The sequence below is a fragment of the Erithacus rubecula genome (genome assembly GCF_903797595.1).
Source record: "Erithacus rubecula genome assembly, chromosome: 1".
NCBI classification, from domain to species: Eukaryota; Metazoa; Chordata; class Aves; order Passeriformes; family Muscicapidae; genus Erithacus; species Erithacus rubecula.
Window position 1 is genome coordinate 10,929,815 of NC_136658.1, and position 17,892 is coordinate 10,947,706.

The 17,892-nt window shown below is 38.6% G+C and overlaps 1 protein-coding gene across 2 annotated transcripts in view; it reads left to right on the top strand.

Moving 5' to 3' along the window:
* CXADR (CXADR cell adhesion molecule) overlaps window positions 1–13,137 on the top strand; it is a 31,972-nt gene extending 18,835 nt beyond the window's left edge. Inside the window, exons 7-8 of one of the 2 annotated variants that reach the window (XM_079304784.1) lie at window positions 31–217; window positions 12,553–13,137. In XM_079304784.1, the coding sequence (XP_079160910.1) occupies window positions 31–217; window positions 12,553–12,594 (229 nt within the window). In that variant the 3' untranslated portion in view covers window positions 12,595–13,137. Of the gene's footprint in view, window positions 1–30; window positions 4,449–12,552 lie in introns of those variants that run through there. The other variant, XM_079304783.1, reaches the window with a different exon arrangement.
* The last annotated feature ends 4,755 nt before the right edge of the window (window positions 13,138–17,892 follow it).

Here is a 17,892-nt window from a genome sequence, read left to right on the forward strand (position 1 = left end):
TTATTATTTTTTGTTTTTTGTTGATTCCAGAGAAGATGTTCCACCTCCAAAAAGTCGCAGTTCTACAGCTCGCAGCTACATCGGCAGCAATCGTTCTTCCCTGGGCTCAATGTCTCCCTCCAACATGGAAGGATATACCAAAACTCCATATAGCCAAGTCCCAAGTGAAGACTTTGAACGTGCTCCTGCTCAAACCCCAGCCTTTGCACCTTCAAAGGTAGCTGCACCTAATTTAAGTAGAATGGGAGCTGTTCCTGTGATGATTCCAGCACAAAGCAAAGATGGGTCGATAGTATAAAATATTATTAATTTAAAAGCTGTTTTTTAAAGTGTTCATTGTAAGTATTAGAGGAAACTACTGCGTTCCATCCCTCATTTAAACACTGGCATGAAATTTTCCTTGAAGAAAATATACAAATTAGTTTGGAAAGCCACCAATTCTCTTATTTAAGTTAAAACTTATAAGTTCATGAATAAATATCAGACACTGAAGGTATTTGGACCTCTGGTAGGTTGCTGAGGAGGCTCTGACATTGTCAGCTGACGTACAGTTCTGAATGTGTAACAGTGAGACACAGGTGAGAAATAACAAAAGCATTTCATGTGTAGACCATGAAGTTTCTCAGAGTACTTGAGACTTTATTCTCAGGTGTGGAATAACAAATACTTTAGCTTGGCCACTGTCTGGTATAGTTGCAGGGGGCTGAAATACCAAGGATGACTTTGAATTCTGTTCAAATTGAGTATTTATGTGGTTCTTTAACCTGGTGATGTTTGTTTGGAGTAGTTGAGCTCTTATTTCAAGGGCAGACAGTTATTTGATTGGTTCAATTAATTTAATTAATCTGTTCTGAATTTAAAATGGCAGTGAGTGGGAAGTGTGGCAGGAAACCTTGTAAATTCTTTGAAACACAAATTCTTCTGCAATAACTAGTTCAGGTTGTGTCAGATAACTTAATACTCACGTTATCTGGTGCAAGAGGTCCTATCAGGTTGTCAGCAGAGGTATCTAAGCTCTAAAATATACAGACCAACTCTTACTGTCACAGTAAGAATGAATTAATATATCTTTATACAGGTCTTAAAGTTAATTGTACCTTGCATTTTCCAATGCCTGATTAGATACTAAGGCAGTGCTCTTAGGTTTATTTCCAAAACAATTTTCTAGAAACTCCATGGTGATTTCATGAAACCTGTTAAGTAACTGGTATTTGATGTCTGTCCTCTTACTCTAACCACTGTGGAAACAACTTTTGTCATATGCACCTAAGCAGTAGTCAGTCCTTGGTCAAGATGCTAACATGTGGCTGTATGAATTTGTAAGGAGTTCAAAGCTCATTTTTTCTTGCCTGTTTAACAGCCCTAAATATTCTGAACCTATGTTCAGACTGTGGAGAGCAAGAGTTTCATGTAGCTGAGAATTTTGATACAAATCCCTTGCAACAAGATTGAAAATGCTTCTTTCCAATTTTGCAAACTTAAAGCAATACAGGACAAGCACAGCAATTCCTTGTCTTACTTTCACATGCATATAAAGACTTCTGGTAGCTTCTAATGACTGTTACTATATACCTGCAAAAGCTCCATTTAAAACTCAGTACAGTGTGAATCTGAATTCTTTCTTCCTTCTTATTTTCTGCCTTCGTTGTCTTGTGTTGGTGTGAAGGTGAGGGAGAGTTCTTTTAGCTTACTCTAGCTAGAGATGTTGAACTGAAAAGTATTTTGGAAAACTGCAACTGCATTATTGTATATGCAGTGATGCTGATGAAGGAAATACCTGAGTGGCCTGTTGAAAAATGTTAGGATTTTTTGTGTGTAGCAACAGTGAGAGAAAACAACATTACCCCAGACTTCTAGGTTTAGTATCTGCTTAGCTGTAACTGCCTATAGATTTCTGATTAGCTCTTTGGCTAAATGTTTGTCCTGTCTGTAAATAGGTGCACGATTTTTGGCTGGCACTATTAATGTAAAGAAATTCCCCTGCCCATGGCAGTGGTTGGTACAAGGTCATCTTTAAGCTCCTTACAACCCAAACAATTTCATGATTTTAACATACCCTTCATACTGAATTTAGAAACTTGAATGGCTACTAAGTAATATGGAGTTAGTTTTACACATTTGGGAGTTTTTTGGATTGTAAACTGATACTGTTAGAGATCAGATTTTTTTATCTTTCATGTGTGCCTTGTCAATAAACTTTGCCTGATTGTAACTTCAGTTTTTATGAAATTTCTGGTGCCTAAACATACTGTATGAACAGGTGCTTAGATGATGGTACAGTTCTTAAAACATGACACTGTGATCTGATTTCTTGATTCTTATGTACTATTTATACCTCTTCATGCCTATTTTTGGATGTGAGCTTCAGTGTCTCTCTGTATTGTTCTGTATTTCAAAATGTCACTTAACTCCTTCAATTGAAAATTGCAATTTGAGTGTTTGTGTTCCTGAAAGCTCTTCAACTGTTGTACCAATGAGAGGGATGATTGACTTTTATTTTTGTGATAAAACAATAGGTTTAGTAAATGTGCCAAACACAGCTTCTGAAACTATAGATGAAGAGACATCTTCTTGCATCCAATTATTGTGATAGAAGAGATTTCTAAGATGTTAATCATACACTGATTGTTTACCTTGAAACTAAGGCCTTTCTTAAGGAAAAGGGTATATTTACTACAAATACAAGTTGAGTGGGAGACTAAACTGAATCACACACTGAGAGAGCTATAAAACTAAGGAACCAGGTAGCAAACCTACTGAATTGGGTTCTAAGCAGTCTGTGGTCCTATGTGGTTTTTTTGGTGGTTTAAAGTTTTTTTTTAATTAATTTTTTTTTTGTTTTGATTTGGTCTGAGACCCTGTAACTTACAGTCAGGTAAGCCCTAGGACACTCAAACTCAAACCTGTCTCAGTAAAGCACACGGAGCAGAGTTTGCACATGCTTGATGCTCTGTCAGCTTGTGCAGAATAATAAATGGGCAGAAGGACAGCCTGATGTGCCCTCAGAGCCTGGCTGTTAGGCTTAGCAGCCTTGACAGTGTCTGTCTATTTATGTAATTGCATGGAAAAATGAAAGAAATGGAATCTGACACAGTCCTTATCTGAAATATAGAACCTCTGACTTGGGGTAAACTCTGCCTCAAGTTGCTATCATCATGCCTTTTTGGGTGGATGCAACACTACTATGAAAACATAATATTGCTACTATAAATTATTTCTTTTGTCACTAGATTATTCACTTACACTGGATTATGATTCTCAAGAGCAGCTACTGTATTTTAACTATAATTTCTAGCTGTGTGGGAGATGAACTGGTTAAACACGTGAGGTGTCTGATGTGACAGAGAGCTCTGCTGACAGAACACTTTTAGAAAGTAATGGCAGCTGATATACCAGTTAGGAGGTGGCATTTTTAAAGTCTCATTTTGTTTAAAAAGGGGGGGAGGGAAGGGGAAGGAGGGTGATACATTTGTGTAAATATTCTAAGTGAGCTCAAGAAACCTCTAGTTAATGTCAATGACTGTAAACTTGCCTGTTGAGGACTACTATATATAGAGAGAGAAACCCATCAATTTTAGCATGGTGTGAATAAAGTGTTAGACTTGTAATACTGTAGAGGTTATGTAACACTTGTCCATACATTACAAGAGTTTTCATCAACTTTCTGCAGTGGGTATTTAAAGATACTTGTGTGAAACTTCCTTCCCTAAAAACAAATATTTCTTCCAAAACTGTGTGGTGCACAGAAATGCCTTGTTGGAGGGGTAAAATATGACTTTTGAGAGAAATATACAATGCATACGTCTTTCTCAGCTCTTGATAGTCTCATTCATTAGATGTATGCTTCCTGTTTAATAGTGCAAGTATGACTTCTGAATTGCAAGTTTTTCTGTAATGCTGAATATTGTATATTACTGGTTTCCATTACAAGCTTTTAGTTTTGTTCTGAGCAGTGTATATATTCTGGATCACTCTAGGTCTTTGTTCCAGTCTAAAGATATTATGCTATTTGTGTCACTTAAACCTTGTTTTATACACTGGATAGGTGCTTTTTGGGGCCCTTTGTTGATAGTCCCCTAGCACTGAGGCATAACTCAGCTGAAATTGAAGCAATAACAACTTCTGGGATCCAAAATGTTACGATGTTACGTTACACTTCTCATGCACAAAGCATGATCTTTGAACATTGCTATGAATTTCAGTATGAGGTTTTATATTCACACTTTTGGGGGAATGGTATTTTAAAATACAGGTATTGTGATTGAATTTGTAAAAAAAGTCCAAAATTTTAAAATGCTGTAGTTCCATGACAGACTTGTGTACTTTTTGAAATAAAACTGTTGGAGAAAACAGTAGTCTGTCTTCATTTTAAAGCAGCACTTGTATATGGCTTCAGCTTTTTCTTTATGTAATTGGAAGTGAACTAATAAATATGGCTGTGTATACCATGCTGGCATGAATAATTTTATTTATTGCTTCCCCACTCCCCCACCTCCAAGGCAAGTAAAACTTTAGGTATTTTAAAATGTGCACTTTTATGTGGGGTTTTTAATTGTAGATATAGTTACTCTGAAACATAAGGTTGGAAAGGAACTTTACATTAAATTTCATCCTTCTTTATTTTAGGTAGACCCAAAAGTTCCTGAAACTCATTAATCTTTGTGTTCTAAAATTCAAACAAGCAGTTTGACAGCACTCAAAGTATCTTGACAAAATGATTGGGGATTTTGTTGTTAATGTATTATTTTGCATCTCTTACAATTTCAGTGAAGCTGACTTGGGATACTCTGCACCCCTTGGCCTTGCAAACCAACTGATTATTATCCTTGTAATTTTACCTGAGACTAATGTGATTTCTCTGGTGTCACCTCGGGTGGAGATCCAAAATCTGGCATGGGCTCTGTCTACGTTAATGGCATGTATTAAGTTCATATCACTGGAGACATAATTAGCTCACGTTTGCTCATAATGTATGCATGTTCATATGTTATAATGCATGCCTATCTTCATATACTAATGTGTTCTGGGCCAGGCCAGATGTTCCATTCACTTCTTTGTATATATTAAAAACCCAATACATGTGTGCACAAGCAGGTCAAGTTAAATGGAGCACTGGTGGATAAACCTCTAGGATATTTTTCTTGAAATTTCGAATTAAGACTCATGCTTAAATACCAGAGGAAACCTAATAAAAATGGAAGTTCAAATTTGTCTCTTCTAAGAAACCTTTCTTGTGCTCCTTTTAGCATTCATGTCAAGACTTGGGAAAGGACAGAAGTGTTGAACTTAGGGTGGCAGTTTTGTCACAGATGGCTCTTGCATGCCTCAGCTGCTCCTCAGGTCTTTTATTTGGAGGATAGGTGACCCTGAACCAGAAGTTGAGTACTGCCTCCAGCTTGCTTTGGAATTCCAGCAAAACAGCTAGAAATGTCCTGAGTGTCCTGACAGAACAGAGGGCACTCAGCACCTGGTAGCTCTACAAAATCCCTGTGGTTCTTTATATGTGTATTAGGCAGTCCCTTGGATAGTGTCATAAAAGGTCTGGCTGTTTGTTTCTCTGAACATCTTGGCTGTGTCTTTTGAGCTTACTGTCTCAAATTGTTTCCCTGATGGATTAGCTTGACTTCTTTCAAAGCTCTGTGATAACACTGATAGGCAATTGATTGCTGGGCTCTTTTAAAAAGCAGATAATGACAGCAACTTAGCCTTATTTCCTATCTGTAAAATACATGAAGTGGAATAGTTTGTAAAGCAAATAGCTGATTTCATAGCAGAAGTGAGAATAGGATGAAACAAAGCTGTGAGTGTTGCCTACCTTTCCAAATCTCAGCTTAGTCTAAAACTACTTTTGGCTTGTGGCTATATGAATATAGGTGATTTCTCAAAACATTAGGATGTGCATCTTAATATAAAAATAATGTGTGTACTTGAGTTATGATGATTCTGTTGCTCTTAATTTGCTTTAGGCTTTTTTGCAGAATGGTGTAGGCACAGCTACCAGGAGAAGAGTATGAACCTTTAATTTTATAAAATAACCACTCTAGCAGGAAACTGGCCTGGAGGATTGTGTTGTCTCTGCTTCTGACTTCCATTCAAAGTCAAGTTTCTGGAAATAGGGAGCCTTTAAGTATTTTTTGATTTTTGTATTGTTGGAAATCAAAGTCAGTGTCACCCTAGTAAGTTGTTATTTTGTAGACTTCAGCTTTCAGCTGTTGAAGCACTGGTCAGGTTGCTTTGGATATACAAAGTCTGTAGTATTTAGTGGCAGCAGCTGCTATTTGGGTCTTCATTTTTAGTGAAGTTTCTTTTGGTCAATGCTGTCTAGAGAAACAGATGAATGACAATTGTATTGTATTATTTGGGAAACAAAGCATTGCAATTCATACAGGAAATCCTGCACGATGCCAGGGTTGATGGAGGGAGAGGAGCAGCTTTGTAAGGAGGTTGAGCTTGTTGGTTACACAACTTGATTATGTAAGTTTTAAAAAGTGGCAATATTAGAAGAGACATTACCAAAGATAAAATGATGTGCTTTCAGATGCTAATCTAATTTTTTCTTGGGGGAAAAACCTCTGGAGGCAGTGTGTCCGCTGGGAAGCGCAGGGAGCTGCCTGATGCCTTGACAGTTGTCCCACTTCCAGGGCTGGATGCTGTGGCTCTGGGGAGCTGCAGGCAGGGCAGAAGCTGAGTGCTGTACCTGAAGGCTATTGAGCTCTCTTTCCCAGAGAATTGTTCCTAATTGCAAAATAGGGAGGGAAAGCAGTGAGTCTGATAAGTTTCTGTGGAATTTTGTACCAGGGATGAGCATTCTGGAAGCAAGAATGAAATTTGCAACTTCTTGAAGCTTTTCCCTATTCTGGTTTGTAGTAACATCTGGATTAGGGGGTCTTCAGAGTCTGCAAAACATTTTTGCATTCAGAGTTGCTTATGTAGCCAACATACCTTCAGTGCTTAAATTGCAGAGCCTTGTACTCTGCCTGCCATCCATAATTTCTGCAGATGATGACTCTGGTTATATTATTACTAACAGTAGTGCACAAAGAAGCAGAAGAAAATAGATTTTCCTGAACACTCCAGACAGGGCAAATGGTGACAGCTCAGCTTTTTGGTGTTCTGGGAACAAACATCTTCCAGGGGTGTGGTGGTCACTTGGGTTAGAATTTGCTATGAAGGAGTACTGAATCAGATGGTAAAGAGCTATAAGAGTAATTTAGTGCCATTAGTAAATAGCTTCCAATTATGTCAAGTTCTGTGTGAGTAGGAAAGCAACTTGAGCTTTTGTTTCTTGTGGCCAGTTACTGCTGTACAAGTGAAGTAACACCTCTTTACAGCTTGTGACTTGTCCTGCTTGGTGATTTGTAATTGAAACTATTTATCCCATCCAGAGACCTGAATCTCCCTATTTTGTGTCACTTGGTAATATTTTACCTGTGAAACAGTGGTTGGGATTAGTCAGATTTCAAGGAAGTTAAAGTGTGCAGCAGAGCATTTGTTCCCAATGTTTAAGGGCTCTGATTGCAGTCCCAGCCACTCACAGATGACTCCTCAGGCAGCTGAGTGGGTGGTGTTTCAAAGAAACTATTTGCTGAAGTCAAAACACTTATGCTATTCCTTACTTAGCTGTAGGAGATCAGGATAAAATTAATTTAAGATTTCTGTTTCCCAGTACAATAGCTCAGGTGGGAGGGAAGCCAATACCTTAGACTAGGAATAAAGTCAACTAGTGGGAATACATAAAACTACTGGATTGTTTTGACTGCTGAAGAAGATGCCAATTCTGGAGCACAGCTGGTGGTTTGTGAAACATGTCAAAAAGCTTATGTTGTGGCTGCCAGCATTGCACTTCTTCTCCAGATAAATAAAATGCCCTTCCATGTCACTTCCAATCCTGTAACTGTCAAGACCAGAAGCCATTCATCTCATCTGTAAAAAACAAAATAAAGCTTGCAATTAGTTCATTTTCACACAATCTTCTCTCTTTCTTATTAGTACATGAGAGAAATTCAGGCTTACTAAAAAGACACAGCTTGAAATGAACTGTTTGGTCTTGCTCTGGTTTTGTCCTTGTACTCTGTAATTCAAAATGAAGTTGCTTAGGCATTGCAATATCTTTTGCTTCAGACTTGAATTGTGGTTTGGGTGACCTCTTTGGGTAACCTATTTACTTTAATGATCTTGCAGTGTTGTTTAAGATGGGAAAACTCACTGTGTTTAAAACACAGAACTTCAAAAAACAAACAAAAAAATGCTGTGGATTCCCATACTGTCTCCAGCCCACCTGAAAAAAAAAAAAAAAAAAAGACTAAATATGAGTGCTTTGTATGGAAACAGAGTAATGAATGTGTTTGGGAATTATGAGTATCCCCCACAGTTGATGCTTTGGCAGCTTCTGTCCCCATCTCTCTGTGCCTAAATGTGACTGACTGTTTGGTGTTCTGCAGTGACTTTCTAAGAGTGTTTTTCAACAGAAAGTTGAGGAAACTTTTAAGGGGCCAGGTAGTTATTTTCTTATTGTTTATTCAGGAAAATAATTGAGGTGAGAAATCTACATCCGTTGAAACTTTTCTTTTAATAAATTCTATTAAAAAGCTCTAGAAATTTACAGTTGAGTTATAAATGTAATTTTTGATAGGTTTGAACAGTTGTGATAAGAAACATTATAACATCTATATACACACTGTTGCTAGGATTGAAGTACATACTTATACATCCCTTTTATTTACCAAAAAGCCAAGTGTAAATATTGCCCAATTACCTGGTATGAAGCAGACCTGAAAATGTCAATATTTTTCAGACTGAAGTTTAGGGGATACCAAGATGGTTCTTCATTTGCAGCTCATTTAAGGGAAAAAAAGTCCTCAGCTCGATCATCAATGTGTCTGTTGGTTTTCATTTAGCAGCAAAACAATGAAAATTGTGATTTTTGTCCAGATAACCTACAGCTGTGATCTTGCTAGATTTTACATACTTGAAAGGCATCCAAGTTCTAGACAGCAGTTCTATGTTTTTAACATCAAGGTTATGTTGTTACTTGAAGTATTTTAGGTGTATTATTTCAAGTATGATCTTTGCACATCTAAGCTGGGTGGGCAGGCAGGAATCTCAGCCAACTCACTAAAATCCTTTATTCCTGGATGAAAGGGCTGGAAGGAGGGTTACAGCCTTTATGCTCAATAGTCCCTTTTGTTGCCTATTAGAAATTAGCATAATTTCCCTGCCCCTGGTGTTACCTGAGCAAGCTGGGATTTCAACTGACAGTGAAAATTGGGTTGTTACATTCTACATGTGAATTTAATTCTGTCAACATCTCATGTCTGTGCCAACCATATGAGCTAGTTCATTTGCTGCTCACTTTATGGTTTGTGCATGTGGGGAAATTGCTGAATATGCAAGGAGGCTGAGGACATCCTTAATGCCTGGCATAGCTGACAGAAGCTCACTCACCAGCAATAAAAACAATAACAAAAGAATCCCAAGGCAGAGGACTGATTAACAAGATGGCAAATTAGGGTTGATGTCCTGGCTCTGTCATTACTTAGCTGAGTGGTGGTTTTATTTTTGATTTTCTATTGGCATTGACGTTTCCTCTTTGTTCATCATCTCATAGCTGTTAGCATGGAGTGTTCTGTTGGTTCTTTGGGCTTTTGGAACTTGGGTTTCCCATTGCACTGTCATTTGTTTTTAAAGATATCCTTGGCAAGTCTTTTCAGTCTTCACCAGATGCCCTTTTTTCCATTTCTTTCATAATCTTAGGAAATTTTGAAATAGATGTATTTAAAGATAGTTATCTTGATGAGACCATATATAGTTGTCTCTGTCCCCTACTGCTTCCTGATTTTTAATTCTGTCCTGTCAGCAGTCACTCTTCCAGTACTTCTGGTGCTCCTTGAGTATTTCAGGTTGTAGGAAAAATAATAGTTGAGCAGATCCCATTATGGGGCTTCCTGAGGGTGAAAGATCCCCCAAAGCTCATTGCCAATGTGAGGGGAAGTGTCCTCATCCCTCCACTGGGTCACCTGATGCTCCCAAACCACCTTTCCCTGCTGTTCTCTGCAGGTGTCTCGGGAGGTATTCTCAGGGTGAGGTAATGGAAATAGAGGCTCCAGATGTGTTGAGTATTTTCCTTCACTGTTACTGATGTTGGAGGTGTTTAACCCTGTGTGTAAGAGGCTGAGATACAACCAGAGAGGTGGAAAGCTCCTTGGCATCACTGGCCCTGGTGTTTGGTGTTTTATATGCTTTGCCTAAAACCTCCCACTTACTTTGATGCCTCGCCTTGTTTTTCCTATCACGTTGCTGTCATTTTTTTCCTGATGTGGTATGGATTTTACTGGAGCAGGACAGAGTTTTAGGCAGGTTTTACTCTTTTTCTGAGTGTGATATGTTGCTTTTGATCATGCTTTTGGGGAGAGCTTTTTACTGTCACTTTCTATCACATTTTCTGTTCCTAACCAGTTTTTCTTGCCTCTGGTTTAGGCATTAGACACTTTAAAGTACATTTATTACAGTATATTTCAAACGGGCCCTTGGTTTTCCAGCTTAAAATTAGTGGGGTTATGATTGCAAGTACCTGGGCAGACAGTAGTTTCTTATTAACTGATAGTTTTCCATGCACAATCCAAATGACTTAACTCATCTAGTTTATAAGTTACAACACTGGGGGTGGATGATTTAAATTTTTTTATTATTATTTATTTATTCTTTATCACAGCTGCATGAACAGCCTCTAGCTACATGCTAAGGTTCACTTGCCAGACTGCATTTTTCTTTATTTTGTTTTATTTTATTTATTTTTTTTTTTTTATTGCTAGAAATTTGCTTGGATGAGAAGGAAAGGAAAAGAAAATCAAGACTGAAAGTATCAGGGCAGTGCAGCAAGGGAGAACAGATTATATTTGCCTTTCTAGCTCATTTAAGCATCAAATTTAAAAAAAAACACTCGTTTTTCCAACTACTAGGGTATCAAGAACTATTCCCCCATCCCAACTCCTCTCTGTGTGCCACATAACAGAATTTTCTCCATAAGCAGGGTATGCTAATTGTCTCTTGACTCTTTCATGAAATGGAGCAAAGAGAAGCTTGATGGAGAGACATCATTACATGAACCCCTGCTTGCACACCTGCCCTAACCCTGAGAAAAGTTGGATTTATAAATGTTTTGGACTGTAAGAGCACTTTTTCTTCAGGCTCTTCCAGTAGAATGGGACAGAATGAACTGGAGCAGCTATACTTTACTTAGAAGGCATATGCTTGCTAATTATTAATCTGAGAACTATAAATGCAAGAGATGGGAAATAATCATGGTGCAAAGACAGGAATACAGAAAGGACACTTCTGGTCTCAGTATTCAATTTGAATTAAGGTGCCTCCTAATATTCCCTACAATAATAATTAAGTGAATAAAAGCCAGAATGAAGTTCAGAGAACAGCAGGTTCTCTTGCCAAGTAATAGCTTGAAATAGAAAGAAGCCAAAGGTTGTGATTTCCTGCCAAGCAGAGCTTGGTGCTGCTTTGAGTTACTGTTCCAAGCAAAGTTTTGGGAAGGCACTCAGTTCCTTTGGCTGTCACGTGCAACTGGAAGATTCCATTTGATGTAATTCTAATTGCAGTGTGACAGTGTGCAAGGAAGAAAGTGAGATGTTGCAGAAATTACCTGAGTCAGTTAATTACTGCTCTGTGGAGAAACTATTGTGGCATTGAGGCACGTCTTAAAAATCTGTGAGGATGGATATAATTATGCAAAGGCCTATAATAAGCTGAAATTCAGCAAGAAAATGAGATGCTTCCAGTAAACACAATACCTCCATATACATTTGGGGATTATTAGTTAGGAAGAGTTGCTTTCTGGTGCATTATCATGTTTGCAGAATTAATGCTGGTGACTGTCAACAGCATTTAGGTAAAGGCAGTATGTAGAAATGTATTTTGTAGCATGGAGACATGGCAAAAATGCTGAGTTACCATTTTTCGTACAATATTAGTCTTAGAATATGAACTCAAAGAATACAGAGCTCATAAAGAACTGTAACTGGAACAAAGAGTTATTTTTTATTATCTTTGTACAAAAGATTATCCCCAGAAAAGTCAATAACCATAGTCAAGGGACTAGAACTGATTTCTGAAGAAATGGTGAAATGAGCAAGTGTGCAGGTTGGGATGAGGCATTTTGAGAAAACTGAGTGTTCATGGCAGTAAACAACAGAACTATGTGGTTCTTTGACAATGCAAGTTACTGGTATGAAACTTGGGAAAGAGACATTTAGTGGATTTTGGCAGGTACTTTATAAGTTCAATGCAGTAGGTATGCACTGGGAAATCCATGAGAAACTGAAAATTTCCTGCCAAGTTAAACTTGCAGTTATTTATAGCCCACTGATAAATGAAGTTTCAATTTGTGGTACCACTGCATCTTTTTGCTATCAGACACTGGTATAAACCCTAATCTGAATGACCAGGAGTTGGGTGATGATCTAAATAGTGCATTTAATTACTGTATGTTACAGCATCTAGCCTCTTGTTGACATAGATTAATGATATTCTTTCTTTTTGTAGTATGACATCGCACACAAGACTGGTGACATAACAGTGGTATAAGCATGAAGAAACAGGCATCAGTTTTTGCATGACTTTCCAGTATGGTGAAACTGAAGTACATTATGAAATGAAGTGCTGGGTTTTTTTACTTGATCTCACTTTAGATTCAAGATTTTTAAATAGGCTGTATTCAGTTTTGTAAGTACCAATTTTTTTCTTTTTCATTTTTTTAATGCAAAGTTTACAAAGTCACTCCTGACGTTTTTCTTACTATTTTCATGTTTTGAAAAGAGTGCACCATCCCTCCTCTCTGCTTCCTTTACCCCATTCCTGGAGATGCAAAAAATTATGAAGTTAAAATCAACTCAGGTAGCAGAAATATAGCCTTAAGCAGCAGGGTGTTAAAGAGATTTTAGTCTGAAATAGAGTAGTTTTGGGTTTTCCTAGGTTTCTGGTCTGCTGATTTCATAAGGAAGTGTGACATCTCTTGAATGCTGTAGTGATACCCATGAAGACTTACCAACTGTGTGCAAAATGGGCTGTGTTTTAAGATTGTATATATTTTATAACACTGAATAAAATTTACTTGAATGTTACAGTTAACACATGCTTCAGCATAATCTGTTAATGCAGGTGGTGTGGTAATTTCCTTATTCCTCTTGCTCTCCAATTTCCCATGCAGAAGTCCAGAGGGAAGAAGAGTATGCTCTTAAACCAGGCTGATTATGGGGTCCCCATTGCCTCCTGCACTGTGGAGACTTTGGTATTGATTTCATACTGAAAATATTGATTTACTTAACCATGTAAGGATGAGACCACTGTAATCTGGTCTAATAGACTGGAATTTGCCAAATGAATTTTTGGAGCCCACTGGTACTTGGGCATTTTTGGTAACCTGTCACAATCCACTTAAGTCAGAATTTAGGCAGTAGCAGTGAGCATGTGCAGACTCAAACCTGCCTTTAACCACATCTGTCTGTGTTCTTGAGAAAGACTGGAACTGGTTTGTAACTATTGCAAATGCGTAGTTATTAATTTAAATGTTAATCTAGGGGCATGTGCTACACTGTGATCTGAAGGCAACTACATAATCCATTGTGAAACTGGTGGTTAGAATGCTGAAAAGTTATTAAATCATTTTTGCTTCTGTTTTTGAGAAGAACACAGCTAATTCTAGAATAAACTCAGATGTTGTCAAACAGAAGATCCATTTAATGAGTTTTGTCACTGCACATGGAGAGTCAAGTAAAACCTTCTAAGGAAACAGGAATAACTTCTGGAGTAAAATGGAAGCATGTAGGATTTCTAAATATCACAGGTTTAAGTAACCAATTAAAAAAATGTTCCAAATCCAAGTTCAACATTGTAATTACAGAAAAGATACTTTGCCTTTAAGAAGCACTTGTTTTTGTGCCAAAATATTTCATTCCTCATTCTCTCATTTGACTCCATGCTGCCTAAACTTGTCTCTGAGTGAATCTGGCAAGTAATTAATCAGGGTAAAATTCCATTTGAATCGGTATGAAAGTTGCCTTGTCAAGAAGCAGCAACTGCCTGTTCTGTTTAGTGTATGTTCTGTAATGTAATGATTTATAGACAGAATTTACCTTTTTTGCTATGGTCTGCTCCATATAAGATTAGAAAGTGTCTTTTCCTGCCCTTAATGATCACCATCAAGTGCTTAATTGCTGGTGTTTGAGAAAGTAGGAGAAAGGTAGGAATAACTATGCAAGCTCGTAGTTTTGTTTAAAAAGTGAATTTTGTAGAACTATTTTTCTGCAGAAAAATTTGCAAAGCTTGATGCACTAAAGTATGTTCTTAAAGGAATAAGTGATTTTTTTTTATACTTCAATTCCTATCTAAATTAATAGATATGTATTGTAAGTAAAATATACATATATATATAATTTTTGTCATTGAAGGTAAATGTGTGTCAATTTTGCAAAGAAATTTGTATTATTTTTTCCCAAGAAAGTAGGAACAGTAAAACCTCTGTGTCATCTCTCTGAGGAGTTTCTTGGTTAATCCCCATATTCTTACCAGATGTCCATATACTGAGTTTTTTGGAAGGTGCTTTGTGTTGGGCAGTTAGTCCAGAAGTCAGCCCTGCCTGAGGTCACCAAGTTCAGGCTGTTAACTTTATGTTGCTGTGGCAGAAGCTGGACATGAGTTTCAAAGCTTGTCTGGTGCCACACAGAAAGTCTGAAGATTTATTCTCACTCTTGGTCTGTTCTCTGCCAGAACAGTCTGTTCTCTTCCTCAGGCTTGAAAAATACAATGGTTAAGCCTGGGGGTTGTGCCTCTATAGATTATTGTGGCTGTTTAGGAGTGGCTGGAGATATCAGGGGAAAAATTTACTTGATACAGGTTATTTTTTTCAGCCATTTATCCTTTGTAATACATAGAACAACTTGGTCACACATGGTCAGCAGGTAGAAAACTCCCTGACTCTTGTGCCAATACTGTTAAATGAGGAGAAGTACTATGTTCCATGTACTTTACTTCTTGCCAGGGCTTGCTTGTTACAGGAGAGCTTAAGCATGTGTTTGTTTGGTAGCTGTGCTCCTGTTCACACCCAAAAGAATCTCATGTGATGTTTTGCATGCTGGCCTGGGCCTGGAGAGTCACAAAGCCTGAATGTCACCAATAGCAGCTGTATCTTTGCTGCAAGGAGATTAACTAGAAGTGCTTTCCCTCTATCCTTGCATATGACATTGTTCTACCAAATGGGAGTTGTGAGGTGAAGCTGCTCCTTCTCTCTGTTTAGTTCAGACCACTTCTGGAACAGTTCTGTTTCTCCCAAAGCCATTATAATTGTATTACAAATAATGTCTGAGGAGCAGTTCTGTGCTCAGCCATTCTCATGCTTCCCGGGATCTTCTGCATTGTGGCCAGACTTGCAGGCATGTGGAACTTTGGAAAAAATGTGTTGTTAGCTGCATCCATGTCTGGAATGGTATCCTTGTAAGCATTTGCATAAAATTAAGAAGCCTCAAATCGTGACTCTGGTGTGTGCATTTTGAATGGCAGCATTTGGCACGCTTCAGAAGGATTTGGCCCAGCCTGTCTTGACTCTTCTTTCCTGGCCCTGGGCTCCCTCCTGTCTTGTCAGCATAAGCCCTGGTGCAGCTGCTGTGAGCCACATCAGAGACACAATATGGTTTAAAGCTGCTTGCACACGGTGGAGTGTAGTTTGAACTCGGGTACATTCATCATTCAGTTCAGTAGGCAGCTGCACTGGAATTTGTGCTGACAACAGGGAAGGGAGGCAAGTGTGAAAGTGGAAAGAAAGATCAAAGTACAAGAAAAAGGCAGGCAACAAATGACTTTGAAAAGTGAGGCTAAAAGGGCCCAAGGCACTCAAGTGCCCTGCTCTGCACAGGGACTTGGCCCAGGCAAACTCCAGAGGAGCTTTCCAGCTTCAGTGCTCTGTAATCCTGTAAAAAATGCATGTAGCCAAATTCCCTCTGCATTCAAAAAAGGGTGGTCCTCAGCTGTGCTGCTCAAAGCTACAGACTCCAGCTTTTGGCACTAGTGTTTCCAGGCACCTCTACCCTCCTACCACGTGCAGAAACCCTTTATCCTGAGTAGGATGAACAGCCTGCGTTGTACTGCATGTGCATCCCATTGCCTGCTGCATGGATGAGCCTTCCTGAGTGTTCATAGGTATGCACAGCCTGTTCCAGGGCACCCTGCTCCAGTCCCTGCCAGGACAGAGCACACTGGCAGCAGCTGCCATTTTCCTTTTAAGACTTAAAGGACAGGGTAGTTGATAATGCTGATGTTATCAACTATGAGCTTGCAAAAAATGCATGCAGTTATTTCATGTGACTCTGAGTCTCTCCCTAAGGCATCTTGTGGAAGATCCACGTGGGCAAACCACCTTTGGCTTCAGCAGCCATGCAGGTGTGTGACTGGCACTGTGGTTCCCTCAGCAGGCTCCAGCTCTCCTGTTATTGACAAAATATAGGTGGGTCAAACACAAACAAGGGGAAAGAACTTACTTCAATCTCGACTTCAGTAGCATGTGAAAGGTAAAGTGGGAAATCATTACTTAAAAGGAAGCTCCAGAATCTTTCACTATAATTCAATGCCACATTCAAAGATTGCTTGCTGAAATCTGCATGCTGGAGATCCAGCTTACTGGGTGTTAACACTGTTAACATAGCATAGCTACAACTTTAGCATCATGCATTCCAGTTCATTTCTATTCCTCACATAACTTTCATTGTTTACAGGAAAATGGGATATATTAAGAATCTCAAGTAATTTATTCTGAATGGCTTGCTTTTGCAATACAGTTCAGGCTGCATTAATGTTTAGGAGGCACCTAGACATGGAGTTGACACTGAATATGCAAAAATATTTACAATGAGCTGTATGTACCATGAGTACATACTTTATGAGTAATTTTCCTGTTAAAAAGTAAATTACATTAATTACAATTATCATAACATAAGCCATGAAAGTTTGGGGTGGCAAAAATATAATAATGGGATTACTGCTGTTTTCTTTAACACTGGGTCACTTCTGAATTTTACCATTTCTGAGTCTCTAACTTGACAATGTCTTCTCTCAGTACCCATGACTGAGTCATTATTAATGCAATAAGAATTTGCTGTCCTTACAGAGAAAATGTGTTCCCTTCACATATGTTTTTCCGACCTTTTTCCTCTTACCAGAAATCAAACTTTTCCATAAATTCCAATAGTCCTACTTCTGAGGTGAACAGAAAAGAAAGGTGGAAATTCTAATAAATCTTATGTCATACACTAACATGGAGATGAGGTGCATGGAAGCCTTGCAGGACTCTTCAAAGGAGTGAGTTGCTGAAACTGGGAAAGAGAGCACTAACACACCAAATCCTGACCTGTGACAGACAAAAAAGTTTCACAATTTCAAATCCTTAGTTCTGTAATTTGTATACATGTTTTTATAATTTAAATCAGGAACTAGGCATTTCTATGAAGGGGTGTGTTTAGAAGTAGCTAGGCTAGTTTCAAACCTTAGAGCAAAATTTTAGATTACTGTCTTTGACAGTGAGCATTGCCTGTCATACTCCCTCCCATGCAAAGCATTGGTCTGTACCAGTTGTGCTCTGGATTAGCTTCAAGCACTCCATCCCAAACCGTGGACACCATGCCCTGTAGTGCTGGGTGCTTCTAGTCCCAAGGGGGAACTTCTGTTTTCTGCCTCCCCCAGATCAAAATCTTGGCCTTTGTGAGAAGTTTGAATTGCCACACAGTTCCAAGCTCTTGGTCTCTCTCCCTGGACCATGTGCTGCAGGAGGCTGGGGAGGTGGGGTGGTCACTTTCCTAGGACATAACAGATATCCTACATTTTGCTCAAGTCTTTTGG